We start from the raw sequence: 20,689 nt of genomic DNA, 5'->3' as shown, positions 1-20,689 counted from the left end.
TGTAAAGAAAGATTCCAGCAAATCATTAAGGATAAACGATTAGTTTCTGTTAATCTTTCATCCTTAATGATTTGCTGGAATCTTTTTTTACACGTGCTGTTGAGATTATTCGATGGAAAAACCACTATAATAAAGTTTAACAGCGCAATGTGTATTTACATTTTGTTATTTTGATAAATAATTAACGAATGGCTGAAGTTCAATTTTATCAAGATTCAAAACTGATCTTATTTTTACGAATTTCTTCACACCATAACCTTGTTCAATATATTCCGCTTGATTAATTCAATTTTGCACTATGCTCGAACCGTCTGAACAATGCTTTTCATCGTAACGAGAACAAGCAGTTAGATATTTTCATTTATGGGCTCGTCGAGATGAAGCACCTCAATCATTTGTCAATGGAATGACAAAAACGTCAGGTGTGAAGATAATAAAGTTTCCAAGAATATCTTCCGTTAACCTAAATGCCATTCAACGATCGCGTAATCCTTTCAATCTGACTCGACAGTCATTTCTCGGAACAATAAAAACAATTTTTGGTAGCCCCATGGCGTAGCTTTTTTTTCATTCGACCTTTCATTACGTTTCCAGTGTTGCGAAACTGCTTGGCCGATTTGGGTTATCGTTAAAGACTGGGATATAGTTAGTGACAGTTTGTCAGATAATCAAATCTGATGACCGTCAGCAGGTCCAGATGACGCCTCGTACAATAATATATTTGCTCGTTTAAAATCGTCATTGTAATATAGTTTTTTTTTTGGATCGTTAGTCTCGGTTGTCGTGTCTGAATTATGAAATTGGCCATATGAATGTGGTTTTTTTCTAAAGTATGTACCAGATGTTACTGACCCTTAATAATAATATTTTATTTCTATCGTGTTCTAGATTTCACAACCCTGTTTTCAATGGCATATGTCAAACAGGACCGTCATCCGAAGCGTCATATTTTCAGTTGGAGGTTAGCCATTTAACAATAAAGATAGTTTATCTTCTGCTGAACGTGTGAAGACTTACTACAAACAGATTATGGTCGACATAATCTGAGCGTACAATTGCTAAGACAGTGAAATATTTCCTCGGTGCGCACCACTATAGTCCTCTCTCATGGCACGCTGTGGCGTATTTTGCATCTCCATCCTTATGTTCAGTTGACACAAGAACAAAATCCAGCTGATCTTGGAATAAGTAGGCGTAGAACATTTTTGATTGAAAAAAAAAAAATTTGAAAAAATATGCCGATTGGGTACGTGAACAACAATGTTTGGATGACGATTTTTCGCATCGAATTTTCTTCAGCGATGAAGTACCATTTTCACTCGGTGGCTATGTAAACAAGCAGAATTTTCGCCCACGATGCATTTAAACTCCTCGTACTGCTGAGAGTATATTACATTCGCAAAAAGTCACCGTATGTTGTGCATATATGTCTCTGGTGGAGACTTGAGGATTCACGGCTTGGCTTGATTTTCAAGTTACTAGGTTGAGCTTGACTTGATTTAAAGTCAAGCTCTAGTCAAGTATTCATTTATCAAGTACTTGAATCATATCAAGCTACTTGATTTTCAGCAGTTTTATTGTGTAGTGCCACATCAATTAAAAAATGATGAAATGAGAAGAAACCTTAAAAAAATAACACTTTCATTTACTAAACTTATTGCATAAAAGAACTGAAAATATCAACTTTTTTGTAATAGAAACATAAATTTAATCACTATAAATCATAACAAAATGAAAAATAATAAAAAAAGTTTCTCAATATTGAAAAACCTCCAGGCTTTGCTTGATCTCATAATTTTCCATCCAGGATCTAAGACACATGAGGCATCTTATAGATTTGTCGTCTAACCTATTGCGGGTTTTTGTAAATGTAAGAGCATCTCTGGACAATTGTGTTTCTACAGGAGCTGAAGATGCTGGCCTTGATAAAAAGTCCTTGGTCATTTTGACCAATTTTGGAAAGATATTTCTGAAACTTTCAATATCTACCAATAGATTTCATAGGAATGTGAGGAAACTACTAATAAAGTCACATTGGCGAATGCTTCAGTCTCTCGGCGCTCGAGGAATCCCCTTATTTAGACTAAGCGCGCACGAGATATCAGAAATATATGCCGTGCGACGCGAGCATATCAAGTTCAAGTAATATCAAGTATGTAGCTTGATATCAAGTCAAGCAATAAATATCTGAAATCAAGTCAATCTGAAGTATGTAATGTTTCACGAGATTGATTTTCAAGTCAAGTAGTTGGTTCAAATGTCAAGCTACTTGGCTTGATGGAATCCTAGGTGGAGTGATTGGCCCGTACTTCTTTGAAAATGAAGAAGCTGCCACTAAAACCGTCAATTCTCATTGCTACTGCCAAATTATTATCTGCTTTCCATTGGTTCACGTGGTAGGTATTCTTGATAATGAACTATTAGTTAGAGGATTATCTGACCAAGGTCAGTGTCGGCAGATGAATGCTTGCCGAAAAGTGGATAATAACTGAACACCCTGACAAACGGAAACTGCTCAAATAACCTTGCTTCTCTTTTGACATAAATAATCAGGGATTAATATAGCCAAGCCAAGCTCAATTTGATTGAGTTTCTACGTTTGAAATTCTTCATTTGGTTTTCCACAAGGTTCCATTTTAGAACTCTAGGTGTTCATCGTTGACGTATCTGTGGTGTTTATTTCTGTATCGGTTGGAAATGCAAACGAATTTTTATTTGATATCTATATACATTGATTTCGAAGACAAATTTACTCTTTAGATCACACCATACGCCTTTTAAACCAGGTGCATTAGCTCTTCCTTTTTTGTCTTCATCTGTGGGTTTTACGAATATTTAAGGAGTCTTGTTTTGTTTACAACATTGTATATATCAATATGTCTTAGAAGAAGGCTTCTGGGATAACATTGCATCAAAAAGAACAATTTTTCACATCCGATATTGCTGTACTCGTAACCTTATCTTGAATTACGTCTTAGGCCGCACCTACATTAGGTCCGCATTTCTTCCGATCCGATCCGATCCGACGTTGTCCGATGGTCGGACGACGTCGGAAGAAAAACAAACACCTTTATCTTAATGTTAGTGCCTACAATCGAAACGAAGCTTCCGAATTCTCGATTCACGACATTATCCGATTTGACGGCCGATCAACTTCGTTTCAATTGTAGGCACTAACATTAAGATAAAGGTGTTTGTTTTTCTTCCGACGTCGTCCGACCATCGGACAACGTCGGATCGGATCGGGAGAAATGCGGACCTAATGTAGGTGCGGCCTTAAAATATTCAGATTTTTTATGAAATGTTGTTTAGGTTCCAACGGTTCAATTTGTGGGTAAGGCCGCACCTACATTAGGTCCGCATTTCTCCCGATCCGATCCGATCCGGCGTTGTCCGATGGTCGGACGACGTCGGAAGAAAAACAAACACCTTTATCTTAATGTTAGTGCCTACAATTGAAACGAAGCTTCCGAATTCTCGATTCCCGACGACTCACGACACTATCCGATTTGACGGCCGATCAATCATGTTTGGTTCCAGTCCGACGTTTCTAATCCGACCCGTACTTAGTAAAGTACTAAAGTTAAAACTTGCTGTTAAATATTAATCAAATTTTTAAAAAATGACGGGAAAAATTGATAAGGAGTTGTTAATACAGCTTGTGAGAGATGAACCTCGTCTATGGGACCAGAGTGTGAAAGCTTACCACTTACTACGTTTCTTTAGTAGGGCGTTGTTTTCCAGAAAAAAACAGCACAAAAAATCATCATCAGAATCACTCATTTTGTTATCACGTGTTTACTGCAATAGCTTCTACAAACTGCAGTAGAACGGTAGGCAGTATACAGTTAAACGGATTACGTCGGGACCAGTGTAGGCAATCATGTCTGACGTCATCGGATACCGATGGACGGATAACTTCGGATCGGATCGGATCGGGAGAAATGCGGATCTAATGTAGGTCCAGCCTAAGAATAATTTTCAACGATGATTCAGGAACATTGGGAACCATAATTTCAACGAAGCGTTCAGCCCATCCCAAAAACGAAACTATTTCAATTAGACAACAGTCCAATGGATAACCATTAAGGTCGCAATGCCAAATCGCCTCAAAAGATGACGTACACAACTCGAAAAGCATGTCTCCCAATTGACTGCGCTTCCAGTGTAACTGGGCGGGGTCACCCAGTGTTCTCTTCAAGGTCCCTCCGAATTGTTTTTCGGTTCTCCGATTTGTTTATCTGACCTTTCGTAGGAGTAATACTACAACTTGAGTTCGCTTTCGTGCCGATTGCGTAAGATCTCGTGACGGTCCAGCCGGCTCTCAGAAACTGGACCGATTTAGAAAGCGAGTTATCGCCGGACCAGATATCGACACTGACCTTGGTCAATGATATTACGGAGTCGATTGAAGATGATGTCTGCGGGGCTAACGGATCGGTTTTGTTGAGTAAACACTGATGGGAAAAGGATAAAAATGATAACAGATATACTAACTGACAAAGAAACTGCAACACCCAGAAGGAGCTGTTCAAATTTTAATTTTTTTTTTTTTGTGAAGCATAGATAGTATGGCAAGGAGTAAATGATTGAATTCGGAGAAAAAATCGTGAAGGGATTTTCATGTAATCAATTTTTGTTACTTAAATATTGTAGTCGTTTTTTGCAAGTTTTTTAAATTTTACAACAAAACTGTTCGAGGAGATCCAAGGTCGACGTTTCGTTGTTGTTAAAATGCCTAGAGCGGAATTTATCGCCAGCTAAGTGAATTTGAAAGAGGTCGAATTATTTTGCGGAAACTCGATCTTTGGCTGATGAGTGGTTAGGAGAACAAGGCCATTCTGTAAATGTCCGAACGGTTCACCGCCGGATAAGGTCTTTTGGACTGCAGCATTATCGACCCCATCCTGTTTTACCTCTGAGCATCGATACAACAATTACAGTGGTGCAGAGAACGTCAACATTGAAATGTGGAATGGCATCAGGTCGTCTTTTTTGATGAATCCGATTCTCCTTGGGTGTACATGATGTCTGCTTGTCAACTTTCTGTGAAGAAAAACCAGGCTCAATACGCATGCATGCAAGCATTCTTGAAAACTTATTTTTTTGAGATATACTGTCCTCTATATATCTCCCAGCGTATTCTTCCAACCCCTATTGGCGTTTCAGCGTAATCAGTGGTCCAGACAGTGGACTCTATATTTCTCAGGAGCGTAGGTTTATAGGTCAGAAAAAGTTTTTTTTTTCTGGAAAATCTTGCGAATCTCAATGAAAATGGTGGTTTTCTCTAACCAGAACTTTGGAATTTGTTGGCTGATGGTCTTCTGATCCTTTCTTCGAATATTCGTTTTACCAAGGGATCACATTCATCTGGGTTATCTTCGAATAGTCAGAATTTTGGCATTTTTTTGCTGATATATGGGTTACCTTGGAAAACCAGATCAGATTTTACAAAACGCGATGGAGCTAACAATTGGTGAGAATTTGGAAGATAATCCAGATGAATTCGAACTTCTATTAATCAGGTGGTAGATTGATTTGAAAACTAGGTTCTATAGAAAGGACTGCTTGGTCACCGGACCTCAAACCAGTATTTTCTTCTTCAAATATACGCTTTGCGCTATGACATTTGACATACCTATTGGAAGAACGAATATTAGCAGAACGTCAGTCAATTTTTGAGAACTGCTGGGTTAGAGTCTAACTCATCTTCCAACTAACATGAAAGATAATCCTGAAGAATTTTACTTATTTCGGCTCAATTTAAATTTGAATAAAATTTGCAATAAATATAAATAAATAGAAAAGAATATTCAAAAACATATGAACATCTGTTCTAGTCAACATAAAAAACAAGAACAAATTGATAAGTAATTTGGAATATATGAATCTATCCTTTCAAAGTAATCTCTTTGAAATATTAAGATTCAATAAATTCATAGTGCTGTCAAGCTGTATTTCCATCTCACACGACTTCTGTGGCATAAATTCTGAAACTAAAATAAATGTTGTTCAGAAACGAAGGATGTCTTTATCGACACGCACATCAAGAATATGCGTCTATTCTAGCCTCTCATTTGCGAAACCGTATCTAGCGAAAGAGGCATATATTAAAAACTGCAATCATCGCCCATAAATAATAATAAATAAGTACTTTCACCGCCTAGCTTCCGGGAGAAAAACTTTTATTTATTGTTCATTGTCAAGTTTATTGCACTGTGGGATACTCAATGTTCTTGTGATTATCCGGTAAAAGAAGGTTTGACTTCCTCGTCAGGCACTTCCCTGCAATTCCTACTATTTTTCAGTTATTGAAATTTTGGGTACTTCAGGCCTGAAGTTTTCTTTTATTTACGAACTAATTTTCATTGAATCGTACACCTGTCAACCTGAGAGAATTGAAAAAGAAAATTCATAGGTGTACAGCTTTTCTTTCGCCGTTTTTCGAGACTTTATTTGAAAAAAAATTATACATTTATGATTTCAAAGTATTGTCCATGGCTGGCCATTATTTTTTCCCATCAGTCGAGCAGCGTATGAATCCCGCGTTGAAAAATCTAGTCATCTCTTGAATAGATTTTTTACTTTTTCATAAGACCGGAAGTGCTGGTCAGCTAGGCCGTGTGCCATTGATCGAAACAAGTGATAGTCCGAGGGAGCATCGTCTGGAGAATACGGCGGGTGGGATAGGATTTCCCATTTCAACGTTTCCAAGTATGTCTTGACCACTTTCGCATCATTGGGTCGAACATTGTCATGATGTAAAATCACTTTATAAGGTCTCTCGTTGTATTGCGGCAGTTTGTCTTTTAATGCTCGACTCAAACGCATTAATTGCGTTCGATAACGATCGCCTGTGATTGTTTGAGTGGGTTTTAACAATTCATAATACACTACGTTGAGCTGGTCCCACCAAATACCTGGCATGACCTTGGAACCGTGAATATTCGGTTTGGCCGTCGACGTGAATTTCTGCGCTTGGGATTATCTTAATGAAACCCTTTTTCGTCTCCAGTCACAATGCGATGCAGATATCCGTTTCGTCTTTGCCTTGTAAGCAGCTGCAAGCAAACAAACGACGTTCAACATCGCTAGGCTTCAACTCGTCCGGCACCCAAATTCCTTGTTTCTGAATCATTCCCATGACTTTCAGACGTTTTGAAATGGCTTGTTGCGTCACTCTCAATGATCCTGCCAATTCTTGTTGCGTTTGACACGAGTCTTGATCCTGCAAATTTTAAAATCTTCTCTCTTCCACCGTCATGCTGGTATTCGACGTCAAAATCACCGTTCTTAAAGCGTTGAAACCACTTTCGGCACGTTCTTCCACTAATAGCAGCCTCACCATTGGTATTTGAGAGCATTCGATGAGCCACAGCCGCCGATTTCCTCATATTAAAGCAGAAAATTAAAATCTCTCGCGGATGACTAGAATTTGGCTCGTAAGCTGACATGTTTAATCGAGAATAACTTGCATGCAGACACAAATCAACTAATATTTCGATGGCGTTATGTTTACAAATACCTAAGCTTATTGTATGACATCTAGATCTATTCAACTCGACTACGAAGCAGAGTTGTACACCTAATATTTCACCTTACTTCTCGATTACATTCTTTATGTAATGGTCAACATTTTTTTCGAGACTTTGAACGCCAGGCGTCCAAGAGATTCCAGTCGGGCAGTCAAGTTCATTCTCTGATTTACAGTCGTGCGGCCGTGTCCCGAGCTGCCCGACTGTCAAATTATCCGAACGCTCGAACGTGGGTGCCTCGTGAGTGGCCGCCTTAAGAGGTCTACGGCTTGGTTCATAATAATGAATTTGGCATTGAGAATAAACAACTAAGTGAATAAATAAAATGCTTTTTTCATATTAAAATATTTAAGGCCCTTTAGAAAGTATGTCAATCATAAGTTCCATGATGAAATTATTGAATATCAAATCGATAGAAGTATTCAGCCACATAAACATGTATTTTAGTATGTAGTGATATGTTTTGATTGCAAGTTTGAATGACCTGAACAAGAATACAGTAATGTTCGGTAGCATCAGTCTTTAGTAGGATCTTCAGATCTTGATTGGTGTCATTTTATAACGAAACCGGTCAATTATATAATTAAATATTTTTAATTCTTTTCTCTTCTTCCGTAGCCCATCGCCAGGGAGCATCCTTTGCCGCACACCACCCTACAGAGGCACGTCCGGAACAACAGGAACGTCAACATACCCCGCTTCCACTTCCCCACCGGTAAACCCGTGCCTACAGGCCATCTGGAGACGGTGAACGCAAGCGTGCACGCAGTGTTCGCGAGCGTAGGCGAACGAGCGTCGCGCGAACACTTCGACAAGATAGCTACCGCCTGCCAGGTGCCGCTCTATTGGAAAACGCCGCTGTATTTGGCCGCTTGCGCGGATAAGGGTAGCTGTACATTCGAGCAGTTTTGGACGTTCTGGTCTGGGTAAGTTTAGAGAAAAATGCTCGTTTTAGTAGATTAGTTGTTTTCTTGATCGAACTCTAAAGTAAATTTTGAGAGATGTCATATTTTGCTCGGTTGATCAACAACGAACATATTCAAATCAGATTTTCAGATATACAGGGTGTTTCACCGTTAACAAGACGCTCTATTACGGTGAAGCGCTGAAATTTTCGAATTGTTTTCCGACTAGTATCATTAGGCTCCCATTAAAGCTACATTCTCAACTTGTATTGGGTGTCCAATTTTTTTAATAAATACATATAAATTTCTATAACAAATGAAATCGCTTAATTTTTCCCTTCTCGAAAATATAAAACAAGATATATAAATTTCATATCGAACTATAAAATTCTTCAAAAGTTTCACATGGTAAATGAACCAAGTGCTTATCTTTGACGATCTGTGAATTTCAGATAAGCCACCAAGGTCTGCCGATTTAACAATGTAAGTTTTTTTCCTTCGGTCACATTTAAAGAACATTCATTAATTTAAAAATGTTGAAATATTGAAAAAATATAACGTTTAATCTGGTACCGACCGAATATTTCAATTATCTGAAATTCACAGATTATCATAGATAGGAACTTGATTGATTTGCACGTGAAACTGAAATTTTTGATGATGTTTATTAATCATATCTAAATTATATGCTATATATTTTTGGAAACGGAAATTTGAGCCATTTCGTTTGTTATAAAAAGTTATATAATTTACATTTGAAAAAACACAATTTTGTATTATAACTTCAAAACTAATTGCAATAAAAACAAATGATCACACCAATCGATTCTACTGGAAAAAAATGCCAGTAGGATGCTTTTGTTTCATGTTAATAGCACCATTATTAAAGAAGTTATGAGAACTTTTCATTTCATGCCATTTCCCAATTTTCTCTTATAGCTTGAAAACATGAATTTATGAGGTTGCGGTTTTCACCAAATGAATTCTCGATTTTGCCATTTAGAAAGCAATTCTAAGCTTCGTGCAAAATTTCATGTCATCAAGAGTAATTGCGACATTTGGAAGAAATAACACCTAATTCCAATCTCCCAACTCGAATTGATTATTTCCATAAGATTATGTTAAATATGCAGTTTTTTTTCTCAAAGCATGCCTCCATTAGTCCCATTTCTTTTATTTGTTTACATCATTTGATTTTTTTATGTTGAGTAACTCTTATGCCGGCTCTACACTGGCGGCGCGAAGACCCGTGTAAACACAAATGTGGATGGTATCGCAGTTATCGCACTTTGAAGGATTCCCTGAGTCGGCGTCTTTACCCTTTTCAAAGGATTGCGCGCTTAAAATCCGAATATCTTATGCGAGTATGGAAATTTAATAAATTGATAATTACGGCGTGTATTCGCACTATTCGCAGCATCGAGTGTAGAGCCGGCATTACACTCGCGTCTATCAAGCTGCTCCTCACATATTGATAATTACACAAAAAAATCAATGCCTATTAGTATAGATTAAACAATTGATTCATATATAATCAAAGATTTTTCAGATTAATGTGTTATTGTATATGATGCCAGATTTTTTCCATGCTGCAGGAAATTAAACTCTTTGTTGATGACCTGGATATCTAAAAAACGATTTGCACATTTGTTTTCTGTATCAAAGTTCTATATAACGGGTGTTTTTTTTTCGAGGTATATAACTTTAAGTTGGCATTACTGTTCAAGATGGCTACCGATTTAACAGCTGTCAAGTGATTTATTCTCAGTTTGGTTTGGCAATTCATCATGAATAGACTCACGCCTGAACAACGCTTGCAAATAGTGCAATTTTATTTCGAAAATAACGCTTCTGTGCGGAATACGTATCGCGCACTACGTCCATTTTATTTTCTTTAGCGATGATGCGCACTTCTGGTTGAATGACTACGTCAACAAACAAAACTGCCTCATTTGGAGTGAAGCTAATCCTCAAATGTATGTCGAAACTCCGCAACATCCAGAAAAACTGACTGTTTGGTGCGCCCTTTTGCATAATTTGGTTTGAGGTTTAAAATTTGCGAATTTTGAGCCGTAGGTGAATGGTATTGAGTAATTAGATTTGATTGATTTGACCTTGAATGATCGTCCAACTGGAGTCTCATGAAGATTCTCCATACGTAAATTACGCAAAAAATGATCAATACCTTAGAATAAGGCAATTTGATGCCTTTATTCATTCTTCCCAAGGTGGCTGAATTTCTCAATTTACTCATGAAGATGCAATCAATCTAGTTTTCGGAACCTAACGAAAATAACTAAACGTAAAATTATTCAAACATTCGTCTGGAACATCGTAATATTCCAAAACACTATTATATAATCAATGCAAAATGATGTGAGTTTATGCTAATGGAAATATGGTAAACATGAATCCGACGTTTTCGAGAAAACAATAAATTCCGACTCTGCTTGGCCGTTAAAATATGAATTATGAAAATTTCATGTCGCTTCAGGATTTATTCGGGTGACGCAGCCCTCTCTTTTAAAACTGAGCTCCTACATAAAAGGATTATGCTTTTTTCCTTTTCATATTTGAATATCCAATACGGATAGTAGTTAAGTATAAATTTAAATCCCGAAAAAATCCAGAAATGCACTTTGTCCATTTCTTGTGAATGTTCCTAACCATTTGAACTTGTAGCATAATGTACAATATAAGGGGTGTTTTTTTAGAGGTATAGAACTTAGAAATTGAATAAAACAAGGATGAATTCTCAAAATTCACATGAAATTGAATTGATTCGAAAGATAATCCTTTGGCATTATAATTTAAATATGATTGAATGTTGTCCAAACAGCAAATAGTCTAGCGGCGTTAAATCGTACGATCGTGGAGGCCAATTCACGAGTCCGAAGCGTGAAATTATGCGGTTACCCAACGCTTCCTTCAGTAAATCAATTGTGGTACGAGCTGTGTGACATGTTGCGCCTTCTTGTTGAAATCACAGCTGCTGCACATCATGGTTGTTCAATTGAGGAACGAAAAAGTCAGTAATCATGGCTCTATAGCGGTAACCGTTGACTGTAAAGTATTGGCCATTGATACCACCAGAATATCAAGCACACCAAGCAGTCAGTTTTTCAGGATGTTACGGTGTCTCAACATACACTCGAGGATTATCCTTACTCCAAATACGGTAGTTTTGTTTATTGACGTAGCCATTCAACCAAACATGAACTTAATCGCTAAACAAAATTCTCTTACGACAATCGGGACCACTGGCAATCTTGTTTTGGGTCCATTCACCAAATCTACGCCTTGTTAGGTGATCGCGTGGCTTCAATTCTTTCACGAGTTGGATCTTGTAAGCACACAAACCAAGATCTTTTCACAAAATCGTCCATAAAGTGGATAGACACATATCCAATTCTTGTGCACGATGGCGGATAGATTGATTCGGGTCTTCCTCTACGCTACGCTCTACAGCAGCATTGGCTTCGATTTAGATTTATTTAGGGAGGTTCTATTTCACTGCGATCTAATGGTCTATTGTGCCCTCCATCAGAGCTATTATCTCCATAACGTGAACTACAGCTTGCCTTCCAGTTCTAGAGTTCTAATGAAATCCAGTATCTGGGATGGCTTCAAGGAGGCTAATTCCTCACTTCTTCAAGTTTAATGTCCAAAGCAGGTTTAGTGTTGGCTAGTGATAGTGCATTCCGTCACCAGTTGATCTTTCTTCCTCCTCTCCACAGATTCTGCATTCGTCATTTTCTGTTAGATTCATTCTCATGAGGTGTTTCCAAAGCCGACAATGCCATGTGAAGAATTCAGTGAGAAGGTGTAGTATATTTTTACTAAGATCCAGATACTTCTTGGATCTCGCAGAGTCAAAGTATCGAAGAAACTTTTTGGAATGATCCAAACCAGGAAGATTCCGCCAGAGTGTTTCTCTTTCGGTTTTCTCCTTCTCCTGAAACTCTTTTCTTGTAGGTACATTTGTCTACACCTTAGGAAGGTTTCGGGACGATAAAAGGAATTTGTACTCCTTTTCTGGGAAGTGTGTTGGCCTTATTCTTGACTTTTTCATTGAGTTTTCTTCGGCACTCCAATACCTAAGAATCGATGATATGTGAGCTCAGTTCTTTGATTGTAGCCTGACTATCAGAATGTATCGCTATATCAAATTTCTAATAGTTTCTTTTTAGGTTAATTTGTACAAATATTCTTACTGCAAGTATCTATGCTGGAAGACACTTAGACAGCGGCTTAACGATATTGAAAATTTGGTACCAGTCCCGAATACTCCAGTGCCAGTCTCCTTCGTGCTTTTGTTATTGTTATGTTATGGAACCATCTGTGTACCATTTTATAGTGTTCTTTTTCAAGAACTGGGATTGTGGACTCCTTTTCCTAATGTTCTTTTCTACTTAGTATCGTAATGAAGGTTTTTTCGATGCTAATTTTCCTTATTGTCCTGTCACTGGAAGGTTCGCTGATGGTATGTTATAAGTCAGGGAGGACCAGGCTCTCTTATTCCTAATTTCCTCATAGGCCACTAGCTCTCTCTATCACTAAATGTAGATGTGTGTGAGGTAATGATTTTTAATGCCCTAGTTGGACAGGTTCTTATAGCTCCAGTGATACAAACACAGGCTAACCTTTGTATTGTATCAAGGGCTTTCCTCGTGTCCTTGCCATTCTGAAACACTAGAATGCCAGACTATTGCCCCATAAGCATTGGCTTCTGTTCTCACTGTACAAAGTCTCTGTGGATGCGTATTTTCATTTGAAATTTAGATTTTTAGAGTAAACGTGGTGCAAAAACAGTCCATAGTTAATAGAATTAATTGCTCTGATGAACGTAAAATGGACGTGCGATACGAAACACATAACCATTATTTTCAAATTAAATTTGCACAATATGAAAACGTTGTCAGTCTATTGATGTTGAAATGCCAGACCAAACTGAACAAAAAGGAGTTGACAGCTGACAAAATGACTGCCAGTTAAAACAGTGTTGCCAACTTGTTCTAAAAGTTCTAAAAGTACCTCTAAAAATACATCCGTTACTTAATAAAATTATGTTTTGAAATATAGAGACACATCGAGAAAATATTGTTGTTACAGCACTCCAAAACTGTTTGATCGAAGTCGCCTCGGCGGGTTTTTCGTGTATCGCCGTTTTAACGACGCCGAATTGTATTCTTACGACGTTGTTATCGCCTATTTTCAATTGATTGCGACTTCAACAAAAGACCCCCTCGATCGCGTGCAGCAATTTTTTTGAGGAGGTGACTGAGTGCGACGCCTGTCTTGGCATTTGGAACGACGCCTACGTTGCGTTGTGATTCCCACGAGAGTCATCGTTTGGATATCGAACCAACAAAGACGGAAATGTTTCCAATGACGATGAAGGGTTAGCTAGATGGGATAATGCAGGGGGTTTGCTAAAGGATTTTATGGCCACCATGCATTGAAATTCTCTTTAGGGCGAGAAATAGTAGTTTTACTTCCGACAACTGTAATCATCATGCACAAGAACTGTTTAACGCCTCGCGAGAACTTACTCTTCAATCAAGGCCTGCATTAGGTGTGAAACAGTGAAGCGACCGTTAGATTGTAATTTGAAAATATAAAGTTCTGATGAATTTGAGTTATCCTAGATAACGATCTTCTGATGAATACCCTGTACCTTTTGGTCCAAACCGCAAACACTCTTAAAATACGACGTACTTGCTGAACTGAAAATGAAAATGATTTTCCCAAAAAAACATTTTCTGCAGAGATATTCAAAAAAACATGAGTACTAGTCGCCACCATTTTTTTCATAAGAATCCCATTAACTCATGAACCGTCGAGTTTTTACTCAAAGTATGGCATATTGCTGAAATTGTCATCAAAAAAGCTATCTAATGATGCAATAATATACTGGATGTGCCATTTGAAATAGGGAAGTGTAGTCTGTTTCCGGTATAACCGGTAGTTGTAGAGATCTGAAAATATTTCAGGGACAAAAATCTTTGTCTCAAACCCCAACATGCAAATTTTTAGCACACAATTATGATTAGTTTTTTGCATAAACGTCTAATAGGCCATCGAGGTGAATCACCCTGTATAGGCCAAAGTATTCTTAAGCTAGGAGGATCAATACGGTATAGCAATTGATTTTGGTAACTAATTTCACGCAAAAAGCTCCCTAAGAAACCTCTGAACGATGGACTGACGGTTTCATTCATACATACAGACTAAGTCTTGAGTATGGAACGCTTCATTCATCTGGGAAAAGGTTCAGTTGACATGTTTGCAGAATTAATAATGTAAATGTAGCTAAAATAGCTTAAAATAAAAATTTCGGCATTTAGGTTTAGGGGAACTCACATAAAAATATTCAGTATTTGTCAGGGATTTCGAAAGGCAAAAATATACAGGGTGATTCATTTAAAATAAAGTTCACTATTAAAGTCTGAATACTATGTAAATACCACCATTATCGGCCACAAGATCCTTGCACACCAAAATCTATAAAAATTGTGATATCCGTTTCCGAGAAAATTGAGGAGTTTTATATTTAAAACTCACTCTGTATAAATAATACATAAAGTTTTCTTACAGTAAAAAATAAAATAATTCTTACTAACTTCACCTTTCATACTTCTTGTTCAGCTTGGAGCGCCTATGCAAATTTTAGGTATATGTAACCGAAATTTCCATTCAAATCAAATGTTTGGAATATTCAAACAATATTTTGAATAACAAAAGATACCGCTTCCATATTAAGAGACTCCATTGGTTCCATAAATGTAACCCTGCGTTAATAAAGCACGCTCGCGGCCGAAATAAAGTATCATCGTTCCCCATTCACGGACAATGATTTCGCTGCGACGAATATGGCGTCCATAAATATCGTCAAAGCGTTAAAATATCCACTTCGAATTACTCTCGGCCTTACTTGGCAACCGTCCATCTTTGTCGCAAAACGATCCTGTCGCGCTTTTTCTCTCCTCTTTATTTTCCGTCTCGACAAGAAGACGTCGGTTTTTATTACACGCAAAAAGCGTCTTATTAGCTTTATTGATTCCCCGCGACAACGCCGTGAGACTGATAGATTGCTGGTTTGTTTATTTATATTCTTCGTTTCATTAGATTATTTTAATGCGTTGTCTCGAAGGGGTCATCAGTATCGGATAGGATTGCGCTGGATTATTCGATACATTGTCCTACCATCTCGTTTTTCCAGAATAACATGCTTAAGGAATGAGAGAATATGAACTTAATTTGTTCAAATCATACCTAACAAACCGTTAACAAAAGAATGAGTAACAAAACAATATCAGAAAAGAAATTCACAGAACTAGGAGAACCTCATCATCTTTAGGCTCCATATCATCTTTTTAAATGACCTACCATATTCGATTGAACAGATATTGGAACAATAAGTTACACAAATGACACTTATGACGTTTCCAGAAAGGTGTAAATTGATAAAATCATTCCTTACACAAGTTAGTGAATGTAATGAATTGTGAAAAGACAAGTGCCATTTTATTCACAACCACTTATTCTGGTTCTCAAAAACCACCCAACATTCAGATCTACTCTAGATCTTATTTAATCCTGTCACTTTCTGGAACTTGAAGTAGAATGAATTCTCGATTGTAGCGAAAAACATTGACCTTTGTAGTCAACTAAGTGCTACACCCTGGGAGTCTCAAATACCTGGATTTGTCATTACTCAAAACAAAATACCAAGCTGTCTTCCAATCAAAAATGAAGTATTGTATCATGTTCATTTATGATAACTCATATCGCTTGGAAAGAGTCCTAAAGATACAAAAGAGAGCTATTCGTAAGATTAAGAGAATCAGTACGGAATATTATAGGTTGAAAATCAGCGAAGATACGCCGTTGCTGGTGACCGATTTACTTGAGTTGTAATGTCGTTTGTGGAATGTCTAACTCCCAAGATCGACAAACCTTGGTTTGCGCTAACAATACAGGCTACAGCAGCAATATTCACATCACTAACTTGTCCCAACAGCTCCATTTTTCCACCAGTTCTACTATTGCTCATGAAATTATTCGTGCAGTTGAATTAACTAAATGCTGATATTTGCTTTTGTTACGCTTATCTACTAAATTTTAATTTGAAGTAATATGATTAATGTATTTTTCCTCTTGTTTGCAGAATGTGTACAACGTGCCACGATAACGCTTCTCGCTTCGTCTACATCCTTACCAGAGGCAAAAGAAACCATTTGGCGCCTGAAGATTTCATCCCTCTAGTCCAGGACGTCGTCGAAACACATCCAGGTCTCACTTTCCTCAAAGAGGCTACTGAATTCCATTCGAGATACGTGCACACCGTCATCGCCAGGATCTACTACTGTGTGAATAGGTAATTTCGAGTTGTCTTTTTGATAACACTGGTGTTTTGATCAAGTTTTCAAGGGGTATATGAGCACACACTCTTTTCATTGGTCTAGAACCTTTCTCTGGTGTGGGAAAAGAGTTTCAGGAGAAGGAAAAACCAGAAAGGAATAAACTCTGCGGAATCTTTTTTGGGTTTGATCATTCCAAAAAGTTTCTTCGTACTGCAAGATCTAAGAAGTATCTAGATCTTAGCATATGCTACGCCTCCTCACTGGATTTCTTACAGGGCATTGTCGCCTCAGGAAGCACCTCATGATAATGAGGCTAGCAGAAAACAACGAGTGCATTTTGTGTGGGGAGAAAGAAAAAACTCCAGATGACGCAATGCCTCGCCGTCGATAGCCAACGCAAAAAATGCTTTGGACAAGAGACCAGAAGAAGTGAGGAAGTAACCTTCTTGAAGCCATCCCAGATACTGGAGTTCATTAGAACTCTGGAAATAGAGGACGAGTTGTAGACTCTACGATGACAAATAGCGAAAAGCTCTCATGTGTTCACAATAGACGCGGTGCAATGAAACACCCCCAAATCTGCAATCTAAATCTACAACAATCTATAGCAGATTAGCACTTTCGATCAATTATGATGCAGCATAGACTAATGAAAAAGACCTATAGTTTTTGATTATTTTCGATGGAAAATTCAATGTTAGCATGTGCTCTATTCTAATTTTTGTTAGATCTGTTTCCAGTGATTATTAACCCTTTCATCTCTTTTTGCCAGGTCTTGGTCCGGTAAGATAAGTATACCCGAGCTACGTCGTTCCATCCTTCTGGACATTATTCAGTTATTGGAGGAGGAGGAAGACATCAACCAGATAACGCAGTTCTTCAGCTATGAACATTTCTATGTGATATACTGCAAGTTCTGGGAGTTGGACAGAGACCATGACCTTTTCATCGACAAGCACGACCTAACAAGGCACAACGATCACGGTAAGCTTGTCTAAAAATTCCCTAAAACACCAACAACCAACTAAGAGGTCATAGAATCCCAAAAATCTTAGAATTTTGTTTTGTAATCCAATTCTTATGCAATATTTCCAAACCAAAATTGGTTTTGCCATATATAGGGTGTTTTTTTTCGAGGTATATAACTTTAAGTTGGCATTACTGTTCAAGATGGCGACCGATTTAACAGTTGTCAAGTGATTTATTCTCAGTTTGGTTTGGCAATTCATCATGAATAGACAAACGATCATCAAGTAAGGTGTAGATTCGTCGAATTGGCCCAAAATGAGATTGCCGTTGTTCCCGATTTTCATAAGAGAATTTTGTTTAGCGATGAAGTGCACTTCTGGTTGAATGGCTACGTCAACAAACAAAACTGCCACATTTGGAGTGAAGCTAATACTCAAGTGTATGTCGAAACACCGTTACATCCAGAAAAACTGACTGTTTGGTGCGCTTTATGGGCTGGTGGAATCATTGGTCCGTACTTCTTTAAAAACGATGATGGCCAGAACGTTACAGTCAATGGTGATCGGTATAGAGCCATGATTACTAACTTTTTCATTCCTGAATTGAACAACCATGATGTCCAGGAGCTGTGGTTCCAACAAGACGGCGCAACATGTCACACAGCTCGTGCCACAATCGATTTATTGAAAGACACGTTTGGTGACCGCCTAATTTCACGTTTTGGACCTGTGAATTGGCCTCCAAGATCTTGTGATTTAACACCGCTAGACTACTTTCTGTGGGGCTATGTCAAGTCATTGGTCTATGCGGATAAGCAACAAACCCTTGACCATTTGGAAGACCACATTCGCCGTGTTCTTCCGATATACGGCCACAAATGTTGGAAAAAGTAATCGAAAATTGGACTACATCCGAGCCAGCCGTGGCGGTCATATGCCAGAAATCATATTTAAAATGTAATGCCACAAGATTTTCTTGTGAATTATCTTAAAATTCATGTCAATCGAATAATCCATTGTTGTTTTATTGCAATTTAAAGTTCTGTTGCTTAAAAAAACACCCTTTATGTATAGAATAAAAATTGTGACCTTGCCACTTGTGTAGAAATTACGGTTATTTCAGAAATTCCCAAACTCACCGAAACTGACTTGCCCCTCTCCATTTTCAGCACTCTCGTCGAGGATAATAGATCGCATCTTCAGCGGCTGCGTCACCAGGGGCCAGAAGAAGTCCCACCAGGACGACAAGATGTCCTACACCGAGTTCGTGTGGTTCCTCCTCAGCGAAGAGGACAAAAACCACCCTACCGCCATCGAATACTGGTTCCGTTGTATGGATCTAGATGGCGACGGCTACCTCTCCATGTACGAGTTGGAATACTTCTATGAGGAACAGATACACCGGACGGAATCTATAGGAATTGATACCCTACCTTTTAAAGTAAGTCAAGTTTGATTAAATTTTTTATTAACAGGATCTCATATAGTTATATGACATACTACTATGGGTACCAGGGCACTGTGGGGTTGAAAGAAATGAAAGAGCTCATGAACTTGCAAAAAGTGTATCAAGGTTAACACCTGCTGGACCTGAGCCTTTCTGTGGGATAGGGAAAGATCAATATAAAGCTGCGGTCCAGCTATGGGAGTTGAATAACAGGACAATCCACGGGACTAACACTCCTAGACTTGTTCAGGCAAAGAAATTCGTGAAGATTTCACCTACCTACGCCAAAAAGCTCCTAAAGCTGTCGCGAGTCGAGCTTCGGGTGATGGTGGGACTGCTGACGGGGAACTGTCGGTACAAACATCATTTGTACCGTATGGGAAAGTCAGCAGACGAGATGTGCAGGCTCTGTGGATCGGAAGCAGAAACAGCCGAACACTTGGTATGCAAGTGTCCGGAGCTGGCTGACCTAAGAACCATTCACATGGTTAAGCCGGTCCTGGATACCAGAGAGGTAACGGCTAAGGCCCCTAAGGAGGTTGTCAATTTTATTAACGCCGTTGACGACCTCCCTGGGTTTCTATGAATGAGTTGGGTGGTGAACAAAAGATCTGCATGGTCGCAGTTCCCGGAACGCTTACCGAACCAAAACGACCCCAGTTCAAATAATAATAATAATATATGACATAACCTTAGCCATAAACTCCGTGCTTCAGATCTTTATTATTTTTTCATGTTATACAACAATTCAAGATTGCATTTTTGGTTTCAGGACTGTTTATGTCAAATGTTAGACATGGTTAAGCCCAAGTGCCCAGGGAAAATTGCCTTAAGTGATTTGAAGAGATGCAAATTGACATCCATATTTTTTGATACCTTCTTCAATTTAGAGAAATATTTGGATCACGAGCAGAGAGATCCGTTTGCCTCGCAGAGAGACCACGACTTTGAAGGAGAAGAGGTGAGTCACGGTTCTCAACCTGAAAATGTTTCTTTCTCATTTTTCCACACTTTATTTGATGCCTTCCTTTTTCTTATAGATGTCTGATTGGGACAGATACGCAGCTGAAGAATACGAGCTGTTAGTCGCCGAAGAAGGTGGAAATGATCAGCAGGACAGTCTGTAAGTATAACAGTATCCCTCACCTCAAAAGTGTACCGTACTAGTTTCGGAATACTAAATCCATCAGGTGTGGTAACATTGGTAATCAAGTCTAGTCCTATTATACCTGTATGTTTTCCAATTAATTGGTGAATTGTGTTTAGGGATTACGAGTGTGGCTTTGACAGGGTAAGAAATAGTGATTGTTGAGTTGCTGAATTTCTAACGCTGATTGTTCGATTGAAAGCTTGACACTGGTTTCTCAAGAATTAATTTGCTGAATAACATATTATGCTGAGTGACATACAGAGTTCGTTGCAGTAATTACAGGAGAATTCAATTACGTGAGATGTCACTTAGTATATT

The 20,689-nt window shown here is 38.3% G+C and overlaps 1 protein-coding gene across 2 annotated transcripts in view; it reads left to right on the top strand.

Annotated features, from left to right (window-relative positions):
* The window catches only part of LOC123679165 (serine/threonine-protein phosphatase 2A regulatory subunit B'' subunit beta), a 71,041-nt gene that overhangs the window by 45,625 nt on the left and 4,727 nt on the right, over window positions 1-20,689 (top strand). Inside the window, exons 5-11 of one of the 2 annotated variants that reach the window (XM_045616591.1) lie at window positions 8,154-8,461; window positions 16,611-16,820; window positions 17,579-17,790; window positions 18,944-19,215; window positions 19,994-20,182; window positions 20,262-20,344; window positions 20,488-20,512. In XM_045616591.1, coding sequence (XP_045472547.1) covers window positions 8,154-8,461; window positions 16,611-16,820; window positions 17,579-17,790; window positions 18,944-19,215; window positions 19,994-20,182; window positions 20,262-20,344; window positions 20,488-20,512 — 1,299 coding nt within the window. The remainder of the gene's footprint in view (window positions 1-8,153; window positions 8,462-16,610; window positions 16,821-17,578; window positions 17,791-18,943; window positions 19,216-19,993; window positions 20,183-20,261; window positions 20,345-20,487; window positions 20,513-20,689) is intronic. The other variant, XM_045616590.1, reaches the window with a different exon arrangement.

Source organism: Harmonia axyridis, chromosome 4 (assembly GCF_914767665.1).
Source record: "Harmonia axyridis chromosome 4, icHarAxyr1.1, whole genome shotgun sequence".
Lineage (NCBI taxonomy): Eukaryota > Metazoa > Arthropoda > Insecta > Coleoptera > Coccinellidae > Harmonia > Harmonia axyridis.
The sequence above is the reverse complement of the archived record's forward strand: the minus strand, read 5'-3'. Positions and strand labels throughout refer to the sequence as shown.